At 32.7% G+C, this 20,376-nt stretch overlaps 2 protein-coding genes across 5 annotated transcripts in view; one reads left to right on the top strand and one right to left on the bottom strand.

The window, feature by feature from the left end:
* LOC111052451 (general odorant-binding protein 71) overlaps positions 1 to 15,771 on the bottom strand; it is a 28,806-nt gene extending 13,035 nt beyond the window's left edge. Inside the window, exons 1-2 of one of the 4 annotated variants that reach the window (XM_039423308.1) lie at positions 15,548 to 15,771; positions 3,882 to 4,092 (exon numbers count right to left, since the gene is read on the bottom strand). In XM_039423308.1, the coding sequence (XP_039279242.1) occupies positions 3,882 to 4,092; positions 15,548 to 15,595 (259 nt within the window). In that variant the 5' untranslated portion in view covers positions 15,596 to 15,771. Of the gene's footprint in view, positions 1 to 2,607; positions 3,077 to 3,881; positions 4,093 to 4,869; positions 5,528 to 15,547 lie in introns of those variants that run through there. The other 3 variants (XM_039423307.1, XM_022339129.2, XM_022339130.2) reach the window with 3 other exon arrangements.
* Positions 1,318 to 20,130, top strand: LOC111052452 (uncharacterized protein CG13380). The gene is made up of 3 exons (XM_022339132.2): positions 1,318 to 1,520; positions 6,650 to 6,801; positions 17,678 to 20,130. The coding sequence occupies exons 1-3, from the start codon at positions 1,490 to 1,492 to the stop codon at positions 17,756 to 17,758; spliced, it is 264 nt and encodes an 87-aa protein (XP_022194824.2). The 5' UTR covers positions 1,318 to 1,489; the 3' UTR covers positions 17,759 to 20,130.
* Positions 20,131 to 20,376: the final 246 nt, after the last annotated feature.

Here is a 20,376-nt window from a genome sequence, read left to right on the forward strand (position 1 = left end):
AAACCAGCTTGGACAGAGTCCTGCGTATCCAGAAGTGAGCACTTAGAACTAAACTGATAAAGGATCCGATGGAGCATTGCAGGGCACTCTTCTCTCAGCATAGTATACTGACTGTCATCTCATTGTATGTCCTCGAGGTAGTAACCCTGGCTAAAAAGACAAGCCCGATCCGGAGAGGTGAGCGACATGAGTACAACACAAGAACCAGCAACAACATAGACCTACAACACCACAGGCTCAAGAAATACAGTGATTCTCTAACCTGTTCCAAAAAAATTAAAGTAAATTCAGGACCATGGCGTTTTCACACAAAAGATTAAGAAATATCTAGTTGCAAGACCATACGACAAGAGAGTTTACTGATGACACATACCAACACCTTAGAGTATAGAATACTCTACACACCTGATGACGACCCCAAAATTATCACGAGAATTAATCACGATGAAAACTTAACCGGCTTTTGTGCAACCGGCACTTTATGTGGCTAGGGCCAGACAATATCAAGCGTTTTTAGAGACGACAAGGCAGAAAGTTCTCCTATTGGCTGATTGTGTTGGTGCCTAAAAAAGCGCTTAATGTTGTCTGGCCCTCATACTGCTTAAAATGCTTACCTTTCTGATAACACGAGAATGACTAAGCTAAAAACTTTTGGTCATAATCTGGGACTATAGCCCTAGTCGTCTAGACTAACAAAAGACAGTGTTTTATTGACATGACATGATAACATTATAAAATGATGAGGTAGTAAGATTACTCACAGACAAGATTCAACAGTAAAATAAGACTAGTAAAAAGAACGTTTTGATTGTCATAATCGTCGATCTATCTGCGTAATGGGTACCTACCTAGCTAACTTACATCAGGTTACAGCTATAATTTATTAATCGTTCCTTATTATCATTTACAAATATTTACGGCATCATAGATAATTCAAAAATGCTTTCCAGTAGAATTAAAAATCAATTATTTAATTTAAAAAGAGTGTCATACCTTTACAAACATAATTTTAGAAGTAGCTGAGTGAATACAAAACAATGATAACGCGGGGGCGGGTTGTCATTATTTGTCGTCTGTCATCCCGGTGCTGTCTGCTTCCACCTGTCTTCGCAGTGTCTGATTATAAAGTTATTAATATGTAAATATTAATTACTATGTGATTTGCAAAATAACATTATAATTATTCAAAAAGCGTGTAAATGAATATTATTACTGTAGGGTTTTCGTATTATAAAACATTAAATATGAATATTGAATAAATTATCATGTTGGCTGCAGTTAAAACATGCGCAGGATGACTTTTGCAAGTTTTGTAAAAACCCTTCCCATCAGTCAACAGTCAATGCGCAACACCTTCCATTACTATTCCTCTCTTCCTCTGCCACTCTTGTATTGTCATCTTTGGCTTACAAAAATTCTGTTTTTCTAAACTCAAACTTTGCTGTTTGTTGTATTTGTTTTATTGCGTGTTTAAATTATACTCATCAATATGAATAACAGGCCAAATTCTGAATTGAAAAGTAAGTAAAACTATTATTGTTTTTTATCATAGGTGTTTAACTTTTTTATTAAAGTATATCGGTACTCAGCGGTAACGCTTCATCTTGTTTATAATAGTATATTCGCGATGCTGATCATCCTCTTTGATATTTATAATTTTTTATACTAATGTTTAATCTTTCCAAGTAGATGAATAAATTGAATAAATAATTCAATTATTATAACTAATTTTTGTAGTGAGATTACTGCGGTATGTGATAAGGTTAAACGTCACAATTATTTAACTTAATTTACCACCTTTTTAATAAAGTACCTAAGGTATTTTACTTGGTAAACTTTTAAATTTCATTAAAAAATAGTATTATAAAGTTAGAGTGGTAATGACTACCGTATGCGTATAAACTTTAAGCTATACTTTACAGCTTAGTTTAATGCACTTGGTAAAATGTTGTCCATTATTTGTAATTTTTCATTTCGAGATTGAATATTAATGGCAAAAGTTTTTTATTTATGGCGGTCATTTTTTTAACTTCTCAAGTAGCTTCATTTTATTGTAAAGTTATGATACATTATTATTTATTACGAAATAAATAAGATTTATCTATTATACTTTTTCTTTTCATTAACATCAAATAAATTCTGTAATTTTGGTGAGAAGCCGGGTGATATTTTTGCAGGTTATGAGTGCTGATGTTTTTTACCCCCCATTCAAATTCTATTCAAAATTGTAAATAGCATGTTGTGGATAGTTTTTTACTGTTACTTAAACTTACATGTTTATTTGTTTTAGACTTAACTTCAATAGTCTAATAAGTTTTTATTTTATTTTTCCAAGTTAATTGTGGATTGGACCTATAGGTAGCGTACTACTACGAACTTCCACTTTTAAAATAAATTATATTTATAATTTATTGACATATTAATTACAATTAACTTATTAATTTAACACACTTGAATGTGCTAAAAAAGCGTTTCATTAATTCAAGAAGAAACTCTACTGTTCAATCTCCTTATTTTTCGAGATTTTATCTTGTGTCTGCTACAACTGTTGCTGAAATACAGTTAGCTACTAAGTTAGTAACTATTTTCAAGTGTGTTCCAACTTACATTTCTTGTACATATTGGTTAGGATTGCATTTTGTAAATTTGTATAAATTTCCATAAATGAACAGGCACTCCTGATAGATCGCGTTGTAAGCACAAACACTGAAATATAGTCTTTTGAATTGCTTTGACTAATTGTCACTGAAAATAAAAAAAATTACCCTAGTTCACTAGATCTCCGTAGAGTCGGCGGTGTTGAGATCAGGCCACTCAGATTGTCGTCTAAATACTAGTTCAGACTGTAATAGCTTCTCTCAATCTCAATCAGCCACCGATTTATTACGATTCGGTCAATACCGGGTAACAGTCTTGTTTATTATTAACTATGCCTATGGAAAGTTTAAGTTCGATATACGGTAAACAATAGCCTATTTTTCAGACATAATGGAATTCAATTCGTCCAGCAATTTGTTTTAACAATGGAATTTATAACACAAGTTGTCTTCAAGTTCCACTTGAATAGTTTTGTATCTATTTATATCTAGGCTACTGTCAACTGTCTATACGTTATATATATCATATCAATATTGAATAAATGCCATTAGAGTTGTTTCGATCGGTTCAAATAACTTGAACTATTTCCTTAATCTATTGCTGTTCCATTGTAATTCTATTCTCTTGTTTTCTGACTCAAGCGTTAAAGTAGCTGAAAATGCTGATTCAAATGAAATGAGTTGAATCTTTTCATAAGTTTGAAATTACATCTATCCCAATAAGCTTCTTGTAAGTCGGTGATTTGATATTGTGCTATTCCCACAGTCCTTATCTCAGTATATTCTTACTCTCTTGCAGTAATTGATTTGATAATGTAATATTATTATAATTGAAATACCATATTTATTTATTTCAATTAATAAGTAAAGCTGTATTGATTGTGATTATTTTGTTATATATTCTTCTGTTGAAAGAGTGACTTCTGTTGAGGAGAGCTTTGTTATCACACATTTATGAGTTTCAAAATCACATCATAATAGTTCAGAATTCGGAACCCGCCTAATGCAGGAGAACCGTTATGTTTTAAAAAGTAGTAATCATTCTTTCCATTTTCCAAGAAATTGTAACAAGTATCATGAATAAAGGAAATCTTTCTTTTGATTGGAGCAGATCGAAAAAATTGAGACCAAATACAAAAGCTGTTAATTTTTCAAGTTTTTCAATATAAGTTGCATTGAGTTATTAATTGCATGCATCATTGCATTATATTAATATTAACCATCTGACTACTGTTTTGTAAATTGTAATGATAAATTACTACAATTTTTGTAATAATATCTCACCCCTGTTATGATGTCCAGCCTGATTGTGAGGTCTTCTCTGGCCGTGGAACTCATTGCGGTTCTCATCGTTTCTCGTATTGAAATAATTATTGTTGCCGGGTTTTTTCATGGCAACGTTTCCTTCCTCGTGTAGATTGGCCATACATGCCCGTACTACATCGTTGAAATCCTGTTTAGAGGTGTTACCTCCGTTCTCTCTACATTTCATACCCTGAAATGCATCAGACCAGACGTTATTAACAGTCTTGAAGTAAGCTGTCAGCATTCTTTGACATCATCGCTTCCCATTCTAAAAAGTCTGACAAGTTGATCTCAATATGATGCATCTATAGCAGAGATTGTTGATCCTAATATCTATAGTGAGATTCCCGTTCCCGTTATACAAACAGTGAAAATGATAAGACGGCATTGTTTCAAAGTTTATTTTTACATTGCATTCTATAGTAAATAGCTGTGATTCAAGTAATCCCAGTATAAAATTGTTGAATGGAGTGATAAATGATGAATTCTATTGATTGTGCTTCCTTTAATTGACAAAAATGCTAACCTGTATAGTGAGATTCTCGTTATAAAATCAGTGGAAATGACGAGTTTTATTTTTCCACTGCCTTCTATAGTAGATATCTTTAATTCAAGACATCCCTGGATATTTGATATAATATTAATTGTTGATCCTATCTCAAAAATATTATATTCAGCAAGAAAATTTATCTTCTCATGATTTAATAACACATTTTCATAATTAATATTAGATATTTTGGTGGTTCATTATTTTTTCATAGCCTACAAACGATTTGGCAACAGTGCGGGATCAAAAAAAAGAGAGATATCTGATTTGTCTAATAACATACAAGTATAGGAAACCAATTTTATTTAAATAATGTGCTGACTTTCTAACGTGTTTTTTTTTTTGTATATACAGTATGAGTATTTTCTTTTTTGAAATGGCGACAAAAATTAATAAATTTTAATTATTTTAATGTCTTACCTGAGTTGGCAGGAAGAATATCACAAATAGAGTTCCAAGTATAATGATCATTTTCGAACCAAGTAAATTTGAAATCCTACTTCTTGCTATAGGTTTCTCCATCTTTTCACCTCAACATGTAAACCCTGACTGATTGAAAGTTAAACGTAATAGAATGAAATCCTGGTCGTAATTTGAAAAAAATGTATACATGACAATCTATAAGTACCGGACGTTTATTCAGTTTTTTTATTGAAGTTGTCAAAAGTGTCAGTTTTGAATCTGTATTTCCGTTGTGAGTGAACTGAGTTGATATTGCTTATTATTGTAGTTGTTGGATTGCAATATTGTTATTATAGTGTCATAGATTTCATGCTTGACATACTGCTTTTTAGTTACTGTAATAATGCTAGACATGCATTCGTACCCTAAAACATTCCTATCAATTCAGGAATTTCAATAATCTACGTCCATTTAGAACAAGGAAGCTGTTGTATATTTGTGATCGAGCTATTATTTCGTTCAGATAACAAAACATTTGCCTGCTACTCCGGTTGGAAGGGTGACCACTTGAGCCGAAACCGTTTATCATTTATGAGTTTCAAAATCGCTTCCCTCATGTTCGGAACCCACTTGAATAATTATATCATCATCCTGGTCATTACCCTAGCCCAAACCCAAAGTTCATTTGGACAGTTTTTTTGAAAAAGATAAGCAATGATTTCTCAATTAACAGGTAACCGTAGAGCAGAGAGTGGAGAGAGAGAGAGAGAGAGAACGTTGAAAAATAGAAGAAGTGAGAACCTTTCAGTAAAGTAGGAGAGTGTGAGAGATTAGTGATAAGGAGTAGGAAAGGGTGGAGAGGGAAAGGCTTTATCAAAATCATATTATTTTTACTGAGCTCTCAAATTACTCTCTACAAAGAATATATTATGAAACTGAGAAAGGAAAAGCTATGTATCAGATAGTTGGTTAATATAACGAAATTGCCGTTTAATTGCAAGCAGGCCCCGGGCATTTGTGTCTCTAATTTACTTTTATATATTATCTCTTTTATTTTGCGCCTCCAAAAACTTGGTCCCCTGGGCAAATGCCCAGTCTGTCCATTTACAGCCCGGGGCCTGATTCAAGTGCTGTGTTTAGTATAAATTCACTTACCTCATTCTCTCTATCTCTTCTTTTTTTCTGCTCCCAATTATCACCGAAATGAAACTTGATCCTTTTGGGTTTTGGTCGAGTGATCTAATAATAAGTGTCAAAACATAGTGGAGCAATGAAGGTAGCTGAGAGCTTTTATAATAATGAATTGTATTCAAATGTGTGAGAACATAGTGAAGTGGTGAGTGATGATGGGGTGGAATAGGAGATACATGCATTCTTTCCAACTCTCAGCCAGCTACTCTGCGTCTGCTTCACTCTACATTAGCCGCTCCTCAAGGGTAGAAGCATAGTGGAAGGCAGCTTCTAGCGTGAGAGTGTAGAATGTAATGCATGTATGCATGCAATGGTCGAGTCCATGCAATTTTTCGATCCATTTAAATACATTTATTACATCCAACACTCTCAAGCTTGATTGTTTCCAAATATAGGTCAAATCATAGTGGAGTGGCAAATGTAGAGTGTAGCAAAGATGGTAGCTGAGAGTTGGAAAGAATCTAAATTATCTCCTTCTACCCTACTCAAATTTGATGTACGACTTCTGCCGCTCTACTATTTTGACCCTATCGCTGACGAAATTCTCAATCAAATTCTATGTACGACTTGTGTAATTAACAGGTGTATTCTGTGCTCATGTTAACAGGCGTGGTGTGCCCTGACAAGGGCAAAGGTGTAGTGAAACGAGCCCTCACCAAAGACTGCATCTGCGAACTGCCTGGCGGGGTGATTCAGTGCACAACATGTGGAAGCATCTTCTGCGGACGCGTCAGAGTCAAGTGCGCCCAACACCCCAACGTAAGTCCACTTCCACGAGAATCCTATCAAATTTAACCACCGTGAAATTATGTCAAGTGAAAGTCCAATTCCTAAGCGATGACTCTAGGCGCGCGGTCTCTAATTCCTTTAAATTAAGAAGAGAAAATGTTGAGGTTTCGCTTATTTTATTTTTCTAATTTCAATGATGAGTAAAATTGAATAATAAATGACAAAACATTGAAACTTTACATCATAAGTAAAACTATTCAAATTTAAACCTTCTAAAACGCCACCGACTCATTGATGTCACATTTATTCATTCATTAGTTCTCGTGGCATTCTCTCCGTGAAGCTACAAGTGATGAGTGCATCATTAAACTTTGAAGAATAATACAAGCGAACCGTTTACTATTTTTCCTAAATTTGGGTGGTTATTATAGATTTATTTCGAGAAATTCACTTCATGATTTTAGGACCCGATAGAATTATCATGATTTCAACATTTATTCTTTATTAGGATGATTGAAAAAAGAACAAGCGAACCCTCTTCTACTTCTATAATACCCTTGACTATTTCCTAAATTTAGGTCGATCATTTTACGTGTAGAAATTCACTGCATGTTCTCAGGGCATGGCAAAAGATTCAGGATTTTGATATTTTAGAAATGTTGCTTGCACACAAAAAGCAACTGGTGATAGCAATGCAACCGAAAAACTCTGGCTTCCACGTTTTGTGATAGTTGCGTTGCTATCACCTCACTCTGTATGTTGTGGATTCAGGTTCGAGTTAAGTTGCTATCACCAGCTTTGTTTGTGCAAGCAGCATGTAAGACCAATAAAGAAACAAATAATGTCATTTGGAAACTTTATTTTATTTTCAACCACCAAATTTTCTATTGTTCTAAACACCAGAGTTCATAGCCTTCATCATCATCATCATCATCATCATCATCATCATCATATTCTAAGCATCTTGCATGCACCTTCATCTATATTGCATAATCTTCCATCGCCGTTGAGTATTATGTGGTATTGACAATATTGTTTGTTTCTCTCATTCACCTTAGTGTCAGGATTGTGTTCAGGAAGCCACACTGATTTCTTATTTATTTCATTGCTTCATCTCCATAAATTGAAGAAATGCACTGCTTGTTTTGGATTGTGTTTAGGAAGTTTAACATGTATAATTTATACTCAATAAATTCATTGCTAGATTTCAGGACCCAAATGAGTTAGCGTTTAGAAAGTCATATGAATTTTCATGTTAATTATTAGCAAAATGCATGACTGTCCTTTCTTCAATATTTATTATTTGAATCATTTATTAGTTTTGATTTTTCCAAAAAAAAAGAAAATTAATCCAATATTTATCAAGTTTTTGTTGTCAAGTTTTGTATTTCCTAGTATCTCTAGAAACGATATTTTTAGTATAATTATTCTCTAGCTAAAATGTTTTTGTTCTGCTATTGTGGAACGTGAGGATATTACCTTTTTTGAAATCCGGGAGAAATTGGATAAAAAAACGCAATGATATAATAATGCTCTAGTAAAATTGTTGACTTTTGAATTCAATTTAATTTTAATTGAACAATGAAGGTGTCCTCAGCATAACGTAGTAATACATATTTCATTGATTAATAATTCTATTGTAGAATTAATTTCTATATAGCAAAATTGTCATGATTCATTCATCAGATCTAAAACCAGAACTTGGCAGGCACTTTACGTCAATGAATAATATTATTCTATCTTTTTCAAGAACAATAGTTAATAACCTCGCCCCATTCAAGGCGATTGGATTGCATTGATTGATTGAAAGAAAGTTGATTGATAGTTGTAAATTATATAATTTGCCAATAATATTATAGATCAAGGTATATAATTATATTATATTATAATATATTATATTATATTCAGTGTTTACGAGTTTGTGTTCCTTGAATAGTTCCAAATTTCTTAAATAACTCAATATTATTCGTTAAAAGTGGTAATTGAGTGGAATATTTCTAATTAATTTATCAATTTAAGCCATCTAAATTCAAAATTCATAGTTTTAATGTTTATTTTGGACCAAAATTTTATAAAAATTGTACACGTGAAATTCTAACCTTATCTTGGACTTTGTCATCTATAAATTTGGAAGAAAAATAGCACAAGGACTACCTTATTATTTTATCTTTCAATGTTATTACATTAGTGTTATTTGCATTGTAAATAAATGAATAAATTAAAAATATGTGGTATAAAAATAGCATAGGGATTTAGGATGAGTGTTGAAGAAGAAGAAACCAGGATAGTAGATAAGGATAAAGGACGAGAATAGAAGAAGAAAACGGCGAGAGAGGAAGAGAAAAGATAGTAGAGAAGATAATATATTATATTATATTATTCAGAAGATTGGAAGGAATAGTTTTAAATTAAATGTTGTTTTTGAACTGGAGAGATAGGATTATGATGAATAAAAAAATAAGAAGAAGAGTGTGTTTTATGATTAGAAAACTTGAGAGAGAAAATTTTGTCGAGAAAAAATATGTAAGACGTATGTAAGAAAAAATTTTGAACAAAAAAAGTTGAAAAGTTGGAGACATTGGAAGAATTTGAATGATTAACAAACCATTTGTTTATTTATTTCAAAACCATCCGGCTTTTGATACTACTTTTAATATCTTGAATGATTTTGAAAACTGAAGTGAGGAAGGAGAACTCATTGAAGGATGATTGAGAAGGAAAAGTAGAAAATTGATAAGACGATGAAGAATATTGAAAAGAAAATGAGAAGATTGAAAAACGAAGAATGAGAAGATGGTGATGAAGAATAGATTAGAAAGAGGTTGATGAAAAAATATGAAGAATGAAACAGAAGATGTCGAAGAAGAATGAAGGGTAAGAACAAGAAAGTATGAGGAAAAAGGAAGACGATGGAAGAAGGCTGAAAGGAATAGAAACATCACATCGTTGAAGTGAAGAGTGAAGTATTTGTCAGCACATGGTGACAGCCTTGAAACTATTGAAATCATCCCTTTCAAAATGTAGCATATGCCATTGTCTGCAGACACCCCTATTTCCATGAACTGCAAGTGGAAAAACCCGCCGGTCACATTGTTTCACGGTACATTGGTCCCTGCATTCAAACAGAACTCCGCCAAAGTCAAAATGGAAACAGGTTCTAGGCTGGACAATATATCTATAGTTCCAAGTAGGTATTCAGAGGAAGGCATTCTTATTTAAACAAATGACTCCAGTCAAACAAACTGTCTGGATATTGTCAAAGGCCTGTTCCGGGAAGTCTAGACTCGAGACAGGTTGTCCTTGCATTCTATACAATTCGAAGTTTTGGCATGTGTTTGTTCAGGTGCCAAAACTATTCAAATCTAGAAAGAAAGGTTTATGCCTTCCTAGAACCTTATGGTTCTAAGGTTTATGCCTTCCTAGTATTTTACTTGTGGTTTTGTTTTGGAAGCGATTTGGTTTCATGGTCGCGCTGATATTAAGCTATCCTCTAAATACCTTTCATAAGTTTAAAAATTGCTTCCCAGTGGTTCGGAACCCACCTAAAGGTGTACTCATCATTCGTCATTTTACCCACGCACAAGCCTAGAGCTCATGTGGACATCATTCTCAAAAAAAAAACTTTGGCGGTATTGAAAGTTTGAATGAAAGGACTAAGGAAAGCCCTACCTAAAGTGTCGTAGAAACATGTGCTTGTGTGTTTTTCTTGGTAATTATGATAAAAAGAAACTGATACTTGAGTGGCACTGCAACTTTCTTTTAAATTATGCTGCAGATACATCATATAAAATATATACATGTACATAGACACCTTTTAGGTTGTATGAGGTCAACGCATTAGAAACCTAATTAATTTCGGAAAAATTTATTACACGTGCCACCACACTGTTTCTCGGGTATTATTTTTTTTGTATGAAATTCGTGAATAGTTTCAATCTAATTTGCCGAATAAATTATTATCCTATAGATTTTTTTAGTAGGCCTACACATAATGAATAAAAATTATTATTTTATATTCGTTATATTCCTTGTACAGACCATTGCGATTCGAATGACTGACGATTTTAACCATTTAACCACGGATTAAAAATGTTTTTGTTCTCGTCGCCTTCATTTCAATTTTAGTGGTGGTACCTGCTAGAATTAATGAAACTTTTTTATTGAAGACGCTAAGTTTTTTATTTTTCCAATAAAAAAGATAAAAAACATTTACCAATATCCTAGTACCTATATCTTTTTATCGCCACGTCATCAAATAAAAAATTCATTCTATTCTATTCTTTTACCAAGTACAATTTGTTTTACCAAACTTGAAACGCTCTCCTGAAGAAGCTTATTTTCGTAGTTCATTCACAAAGGTTTTGCATTTTATAGTTTTATAGTATCCAGTGTTTCCACTGATATTCTGTGGAAACAGAATAATTGTTTCTGTTGAAACAATGTCTATTGTTTGTGAATATCTATGTATTCCTCCAATATCTCATTCAATGCATTTCAGTGAGGCCTCCTGAAATCGTTCTATTATTGCACATTTCCCAATGGTATGCTCAGTAAAGTTAATTGAAACTTTTCCCTTCTTATCATCATTGTTATCTTATCATGATCCTAGATTAACAGTTCATAACAATATATCTTTCAAAGCCACTTATTCAATTCAAAAGCTTCTCTCAATCGCCCTAACTTTTCCTTTTTTGCGTCTTTCGTTTTATAGTCCAGTCACTATATACATTGGTGCTTGCAATATAAATTGTAGTTCTGATTTTTTAATATATTATTTGAATACATGAGAGAAGTCCAGAATCAATTTCTTCATGTTAAATGTCCTTGTGCTAGATACAGAGTGGCCCAAAAACCTCGTATTTTCGGTTCATTTTCCATTTTTCATCTATTTCCGCCAAATCCAGTAATCGGACACAATGCTCGGATCTCATCGTACTACACTTCATTCTTCTCGGCTCGTCAAGGCGGTTCAGAACCATACATCATAAGTTAAATTAAGTCAAATTTTGATCCTTGAGGTGTCCTTATAAGCTCCTCTCCTCTAGGAAATACTGAAATGAAGTGGATCTAACAAGTGATTCTCATAGAACATAATCTCATGAACTTATATAATTGTGGGATAAATCATTGTGAGAACAATGTATGTAGTAGGTAATGATGGTTGAAGCTAAGAATTGTTTTTCACAACACAATACAAGGAGCGTTGTTGTCAGGTGTACCTGGAAATCTATAAGAGATAGAGCGTTCTACCTAATCTCAGATTGTAGAGACAAATATACGCTCAGAGGGATTTTGAATTATACATCTAAAGCCGTGTCCCAAACTGAAAAAATGTTCGACAAACATGTTTGTTGAAACGGTTTGGGCAAATTTTATTATGTTTGACAAACAACATATTTGTAAGTGGGGAGAACAGGTTTTATGTTTTACAGCTGTCAGCACTGAAAATGTTTGAAAAAACAGTATTTTTTGTTTGACAAACAATGATTGTCCAAACTTTTTGAAATGTTTGTCCCTGAGCTTCTCAACAAACATGTTTGCCGAACATGTATGTCAAAAATTTGCTCAGTGTGGACACGGCTTAAGTTGTAACAATCAAATATAAAAACTAAAATTCATCAAAATTGATTTTAATTTTAGTCATTTTTGAAAAATCATAACTCAGTACTCTTGGAGATAGAGAGTTCGGAATGATCTAATTTTATTCAGAATTTTATAATAAAAAAGTGAGAGCAAATTTTTTGTCCGATTACTGGATTTGGCGGAAATAGCTGAAAATTGGAAAATGAACTGAAAATACGAGGTTTTTGGGCCACCTGTATCAAGCACAAGGAAATTTTGCATGAAGAAATTGAATTGGTTCTGGGTTTCTCTTATGTATCCAATTAATTAGTCCAGTCAATATAGATATAAAAAAGGGGGTGTGCTTGCAATTTATATTGTAGTTCTGATTTTTTAATATATTATTTGGCTACATGAGAGAAGTCCAGAACTAAATTCTTCATGCAAAATTTCCTTGTGCTATATACAGAATGGCCCAAAAACCTCGTATTTTCGGTTCATTTCCCAGTTTTCAGCTATTTCCGCCAAATCCAGAGATCGGACAGAAAAATTTGCTCCTGCCTTTTTTTAAGATTATAAAATTCTTAATGTAATGAGATCATTTGGAACTCTCTATCTCCAATGAGTACTGAGTTATGTTTTTTCAAAAATGAGTGAAATTTCAAGAAAAAAATGAATTTTTATGATATTTAGTATTTGATCAACAATATATCTCGATTGTTACAATCTATATGTAAGATTCAAAATCCCTCTGGGCGTAATTTTATGCTCAGACTAGGTAGAGCGCTCTATCTCATATAGATTTCCAGGTACACCTGACAACAATGCTCCTTGTATTGTGAAAAACACCTAATTTTTAGCTTCAACCATCATCACCATCTATATTGTATTGTCCTCACAGTGATATTTTGCACAATGATATAAGTTCATGAGATCATGTTCTATGAGAATCACCCGTTAGATGCACTTAATTTCAGTATTTCCTAGTGGAGAGGCGCGCTTAAGGACACCTCAAGGATCAAAACTTCAAACACTTATAACTTTTGACACAATGCTCGGATCTCATCGTACTAAACTTAATTCTTCTCGGCTCGTCAAGGCGGTTCAAAATCATGCATCACAAGTCAAATTCGCTCGAAAAATGAAAATTTTATTGTTAAGTGTACTTAAGCCCATATTCCCCACACACAAAAAATAGCCAATTTCTATATTCAAAGCTGCATATCTTATGAAATGCATCAGATAAAATTTTCAAATCTAATGAGGATGTGGGAGTGTTTCCTGTCTTTCTACTGCAATGAATAATACTTTCGATTCCAATACGATTCAAAAGTTATAGAAGAAATCAGAAAAAACGATTTATGGGAGCGAAAAGAGGAGAAAATTCCCTGCAACCTTGACTACTTTTCGGATTTTTTATCTGAAGTGTTTCACAAGATACGCAACTTTGAATATGTGAGAAATTTGTGATTTGTTGATCATTTTGACAGTCTCGCATATTCAAAGTTGCGAATCTTGTAAAACACTTCAGATAAAAAATCCGAAAAGTAGTCGAAGTTTAGAGAATTTTCTCCTCTTTTCGCTCCCATAAATAGTTATTTTTCTGATTTCAATACCGTTCAAAAGCTACAGCCAATTGAGAAAATGATTATTTTTATTGTCTCAATTTTTTTGCGATTTTACTGTTATTCAAGAGTCTCTGAAACGAGTAAGATACATGATAGAAACTTGCGATTAGTCTCAAATGAAAGAGGATTACATGCTCTATAAGGTACGTAAATCCATTTTGTATGATTGTTTATTATCGAAAAACTGTCGAGACTGTGAAAATGAGGAAAATATCGCAAATTTCATGATTTTTTAAAACAAACGTATCTTACCTCACGATTATATTTTTACAAAATTCATTAACCTCACATGAAAGAGGAGATTCTGTTCTTCAAATCAAGACCAAGTACCATTTTTTATCATTTCGGTTTACCGAGATACACAGTTTTGAATATAGAAATTGGCCATTTTTCTGTGTATTTAAATATGGGCTAAAATACACTAAAGGAGGAATTTTTTATTTTTCCATCAAATTTTAGTTATGATACATGCTTTTGAACCGCCTTGATGAGCTGAGAAGAATGAGCTGTAGTACGAGGAGATCTGATCATTGATGTATCCTTATGACGTACCCCCTCCCCCACTTGAAAATACTGAAATTAAATGTTTCTAACGGGTGATTCTCATAGAAAATAACCCTCGTGAGATGATTTCAGCCGAAATATGTATTTTTGTTAGGAAGGCCTTGAAAAGGTAGTATAATGAAAAATTTGTATTTTAGCTGTAAAACATGATTTTCTATTTTTTTGTGTATTCCCCCTCCCCCCACTACTAAATTCGAAAATTCCTAAGGAATCCTGTTCAGAATTAATTGTTATTTCACGTGATGTGTGGTTTTTTATCCATACTAGAAAAATATCCAAGTTGTATAGGGTAGAAGTGGTAGGTTTGCATAATTTTGAAAACCCCTTGAAAATACCCATTTTTTGAAAATTTTGAGCTCAATAAAGAAAGCAAGTCACAAGTGGCGTGTATTGTAATTGGACAGTCTATTTCGAGTAATGCCGGGTCTACACGAAAACGATATTTGCGCCGTGTAGAAGGGAGATCGTTGCAAATTTCTGAAGTTTGATGAAGGTTTGTGCTTTTTTCGATCAGAGGCAGATCGTAGCGATTTTATAGGAAACGATTATAACTCATCCTATCCATCAAAACCTAAATCGCTTCAAAATGATGGAGAATTCGCGATTTTAAGCTTCCTACTCATTATATGAAAAATTGTGAAGATATCAATATTTTTGAGGAGTTGAAAAGCTTTTTGATGGTTGGAGTATTCTATACCAAGAAGAGTTTGTGTGTAGAGAGGGTTCCTTTGTGTGATTTTTTTCCTCTTTTTTGTGTTACCGTATGTGTAATGAATTTTGACAATTCCTATACTCTAATTAGAGTCTCTGGGAAGCTTTAAAAACAAACAAACAAAGATTCGGATTCAGCACCCTTGAATTACCCTTGATTATGTCCACTTCCAGACGTTGGCTACCAAATTTTTCAGCCATAAAAAATTCTTCTGTCATCCCTTCTCCTTCCCATTACTTCAATATTAACAATCCCTAATGGAGTAAATTAGAGATAGCCGGTCAAATTAATCCTGACGACTAAGGCATACCCTGCTAGCCGCTACCTGGTCGTGGGTTCGAATCCCGCCGGCAGACATGAACGTTTGCTCATCTCATCAATCACCCACGCAATCTGCAATCAACCTTCATCCGCAATCCACTAGAAAATGAAGAGATTGATATTTGTGATAACCGAAACTAGTTTCTTGAAAACGTCTCAATGGGATACGTTTCTAATAGTGTGATATTACATTTTTTCTCAATAAAAATCAAATCTTCAATTCGATATTCAAAATATCAACAAAACTTGATAGTAAATATCGGTGTAATTGAATTGTAATTGACTCAAAATTGGACAAAAACCGTAAAGTGTAAACATAACCTATTTTTGGACAATTTCTATCTAAATTTGGGGAAGGAACAGTTTTGGGCTTTAAGGTTCGAACCCACTAGAACGTATCATACCATGACCGTGCCCGTACCGACACATGCAAAAAAATATTCTTTGCATCATTTGATATGTAATACACCCATTAGACCGTTCCGTCACCGGCCAAGCACGGAGCGTGCCATGCACGTCCAGGTCAACATTTGTCGGCCAGTATATTTTGTCTGTGACGGAACGCTCCTTGCATGGCACGTGACGCCTGCAAACCCCGTTGTAACCGCGTATGCACCGCGTTGGTAACCAGTTCACCGCTACATTCTCTTGCTAACTGACGCGTTCCCAACAACTTCTGACCGGGCATCATACGCGTATCATACGCGTATCATACCCGTACCATACGCGTACCATACGCGTAATGTACTGGCATAGAACGCTGTTGATCCGTTGTAGTGGGCATAGTTGTTATTTTACGTGCCTGGCATGGTCTGACACGGTCCGTGTCTGGTACGTTCTAGTGGGTTCGTACCTTTAAGCCTGTTGTTCCTTTCCCAATCATTCATAGAGTTGAGAATGATATTGTAACCTACGTATAAATGTATATAAATGTAATCGATATGCGGACTCAACAACATTTTACCGGGAATTTATCAGATACACTAATGTTGAATAAGCTACAGTAATAATAAAGTTCTATTTCTGAAGTAACAAATAATTCTAAACAACATAAAGGGTAAATAAATTCAAAACAGTTTTAAAATAAAGTTTTATTGAGAATTATAAAAATGTAATGTGTAAACTTGTATTCTTTATTCGTGAGGTTGGCAATTGATGACATGTTTAAGGCGTCACTTGGAATGTTCAGGTTCTTCTCTCAAAATGGTTGAAGGCTTTGCTTGTCAATTTACATTTTCCTCTTGAACTTTTCTAAATAATTAAAATTTAAGATGTTTTGTTTGACATCTGAATGTTTTTATGAAATTTATTGATGTTGTAGATTATCTGTGAAGTGTAGATTTCAATTTTTCTTTTCAATTTGTGTTAAATAATTTCGTTTAATTTTGAAAGCCATAAGCCTGCCTTAAAACCTGTAAATGAAAGATAAGTACTCTTAGTTTGTAAGTTTTATATTTTGGTCTAGATTTGAAACAATAGTTTCTGATTTCTGAGAAAGCTTTCGAATCTATATTTTGATGAAGGTACCAAACATATTTGTAAACTTAATCATGTTCAATCTATGTGTGATTATTTGTTCTGGCATAAACTGATGGTGATTTTTCTTTTTTACGAGAAATAAATTATTATTATTATTATAAACTGAATTTTTTTCGAATCATTTGAAAATTATCATTTTATTTTCTCTGAACTGGACTTCTTATTCATAGGCATTAAATCCATTCATGATTTCTCAAGATGTTAGTATAATTGGAACCGATGACTTTCCTTGGGTGATAGGTGAAAAACTATCAAACCTTATTGGATAAAATTGTTAGCACGCCAATAGTTTTGTGTAATATTGATGTCTACCACATCACCTTTTCTTATAGAGAGAAAGGTTTCTAATAGAGTATTGGCCCAGAACCATTTTTTTCTATTGTATTTCTCACGATATAGGCAATTTTCATATCTGACTTTTTTTGGTTAATGCAATTTCTTTTTTTTTTCTTACTGTCGACTACATTTTTGTGCATTATATATTATTAGTAATAACTGATTAAAATTAGTATCTACTTTGATTGATCTTATTAATTATTGTTTTTATGCATTTTAAATTTATATTCGTATTCCTTTTCAGACAATCTTCATATCTGATTTCGCTAAATGCATCAACTGTAACGCTCCGTCGTACTATCTGTACATGGCTGCCAAAAAATGAGTGCACAATTGATTGTAAAATGAAAATTATCAACTATTTATTGTAAATATTAGAATAATTATAGCAATGTAATTCATGCATTACCTTTAAGACTTCACTCAAGGTATTTCTAGTATTAAATGTATAAGTGAATATAAGTGTAAAAATGTTTTCCAATAGTTTTAATTGGAAAATTGTAGAATGTATAAAATGATGATCTTGTTAAACTTTATAGAATGATCTCATTTACAACCTTAAAGTAGTGTATAATTTGTCTTTATCTTTAGGGCTACTTTTAATATAAATAGAAATACAAAACTCAGTATCCTTTTAAATTACAGTCGAACCTCTATATAACGAAGTCGATTATCCCGAGAAAAAATTCGCTGCGAGAGGTATTCGTTATTGAGAGGTTCTGTCAAGAAAACTGCCACGATGGATGCCTATGGATCTTATAATATCGTATCACGGCGGTAAATAAATGAATATGGTACATAAAACATATTATCATCGCGAACGTAGATAGGGTACCTATTAGGCCAATATTAATATGGAAATTTGAAAATTCATTCTGTCGATAAAAAACATGTTTTTTGAATATTTGTAGAACGTAATAAGTAAGTAAACTTACCAATTTATTTCCAGAAAGCTTGATTTGTTCTATTAGTAGAGTTTAATCGAAGTACATATTCTGTAGCAATATTTTTCAACTTTTTACACTACTATTAGATGGAACGCAAAATACGGTTATTTTGTCAATATCTTCACTATAAATTAATACTCTAATAACCCAAATATCCTATTCTTTCGTTTTATATTTGAAAAGTGAGTAATATCGGTTGAATTTTGCATTTGAATAAAACATCATGTTTAATAAACGACTCACATTTATTCAAACAGTCGGACATGTCTGGTACACTATTTTTCAGTTTTAATCCTTGCCTGATAATTTTGAAAGCCTCTAGAACTTCTTGATCTGACGGATTCTTTTCCTCAGGTTCGTCACGGTCATCATCATTATCATCATAATAAGTTCAAAGAATTGAAATGTGTGACAAAAGCAAGAATGGGAAAAATGTCCAGTAGTTCACCTGCTTGGTCTACAATAATGAACCCATCGACAAAAGACAGAGAAGAATGGTGCAAATTGATACGGAGAGCCCACCTTAAATGACATAGGAAAATGATGAAACATTTTATGAACTAATAAGAATATTAAAGGGAATTGGATAAAATATTAATTTTATTTCAACTTGAAAGCTCTTGTAATTCAATTTCCAGTAACTTGCATTCAATTTTCGACATGTGTTTCACCCTCTATTGACTGTCTACCACTCTATCTTCTTCCTTCTTCCTACCTGAATTGCCATTATTTTTAGTCTATTGACCTTTCTGCTGAAACTAAAGAATTCCTTGAAAATGACCGTCTGCTTCCTATACACAATACACTTTGTATGTTGAAGTCAAGAGAAAACTTTGTTGTTGAGAGGTCCGAAATTCGTTAAATGGAGGTAAATGAGCAGCAAAAACTCGAAAATGTCATGGGACCAGGTAAAAATTCGTTGTGTAGAGGATTACGTTAAGTGGAGGTTCGTTATAGAGAGGCTCGACTGTATTTGATAAAATAATTTAAAAGGTCACTGAGATTTGTATTTCTATTTATAGTTTATAATTTGTATGTACACTATAATAGTATTTAGGAATTTCATTTATATAATACAAAGTCAGAAGTTTATGGCAAAAGTTTCAACTCTAGTGAACAAGAGCTGCTATATTTTCAGGTTTATTTAAAAATTTATTGATTGAAGTTTAGTTTTATTAATCTAAAATAGTTTTCATGAACAGTGGTTTGATGTCGGATTTTGAAAGCTCACGAAGGACACCTCTGCGAAATTTCTGAATTATGGGACAAAAGTGAGTCACGAGTCGCTTGTAATGGGGTAAAATATAATACATTATCAATTTTGAAAAACACATTTATTCCCAAGAGTATTTTAATGGAACTTTTAACTGTAATTAATTTTGAAAAACAAACTTATACAAGAGTTTTCTAATAATGCTATAAAATAGTATATAACATACATAGGATTAATTCCAAACAGAAAGTTATTATTTACCCAGCAGTGAGTAGCCTAGGTGCTTCTTCTTTATTGACTAATTAAGTATTTATATTTTTTTATTAATAAACTACTACTTACAATTTTTACTTAAAAAATTCCGTGAGGAATCCTATTCTTGTCTTAGTTATTCATTTGTTACCGGGTACCTCTAGGAGTGCTTTATTTTCTATTTGTTGTTTATAATTAGTTTAATAAGAGATTTTCAATGTTGGAAATGAATATTTGCTAAGAATTTTCTAATTGTATCATAAATTAATATTTTGAGATATACAAGTCTGTATTCATTTATTTGTTTCTTGGTCTTAGATTATTTTTGAAGTAAGAAAGTATTATATTACTTGGAATAAAAAATAATAATTATGAATATTCTGTAACAACATTATTCTGATTATCTATATTATGATTCACTTCAAACTGTCATCATTAGTTGAATGAGAAGCATTGATGTTGTTGATGAGTAATACTGACAGTTTGAAGTGAATCTCACTGAAGATGAATTTCCGAAACTATGACTAGGGA

This window comes from Nilaparvata lugens, chromosome 3, assembly GCF_014356525.2.
Source record: "Nilaparvata lugens isolate BPH chromosome 3, ASM1435652v1, whole genome shotgun sequence".
Taxonomy (NCBI): Eukaryota; Metazoa; Arthropoda; class Insecta; order Hemiptera; family Delphacidae; genus Nilaparvata; species Nilaparvata lugens.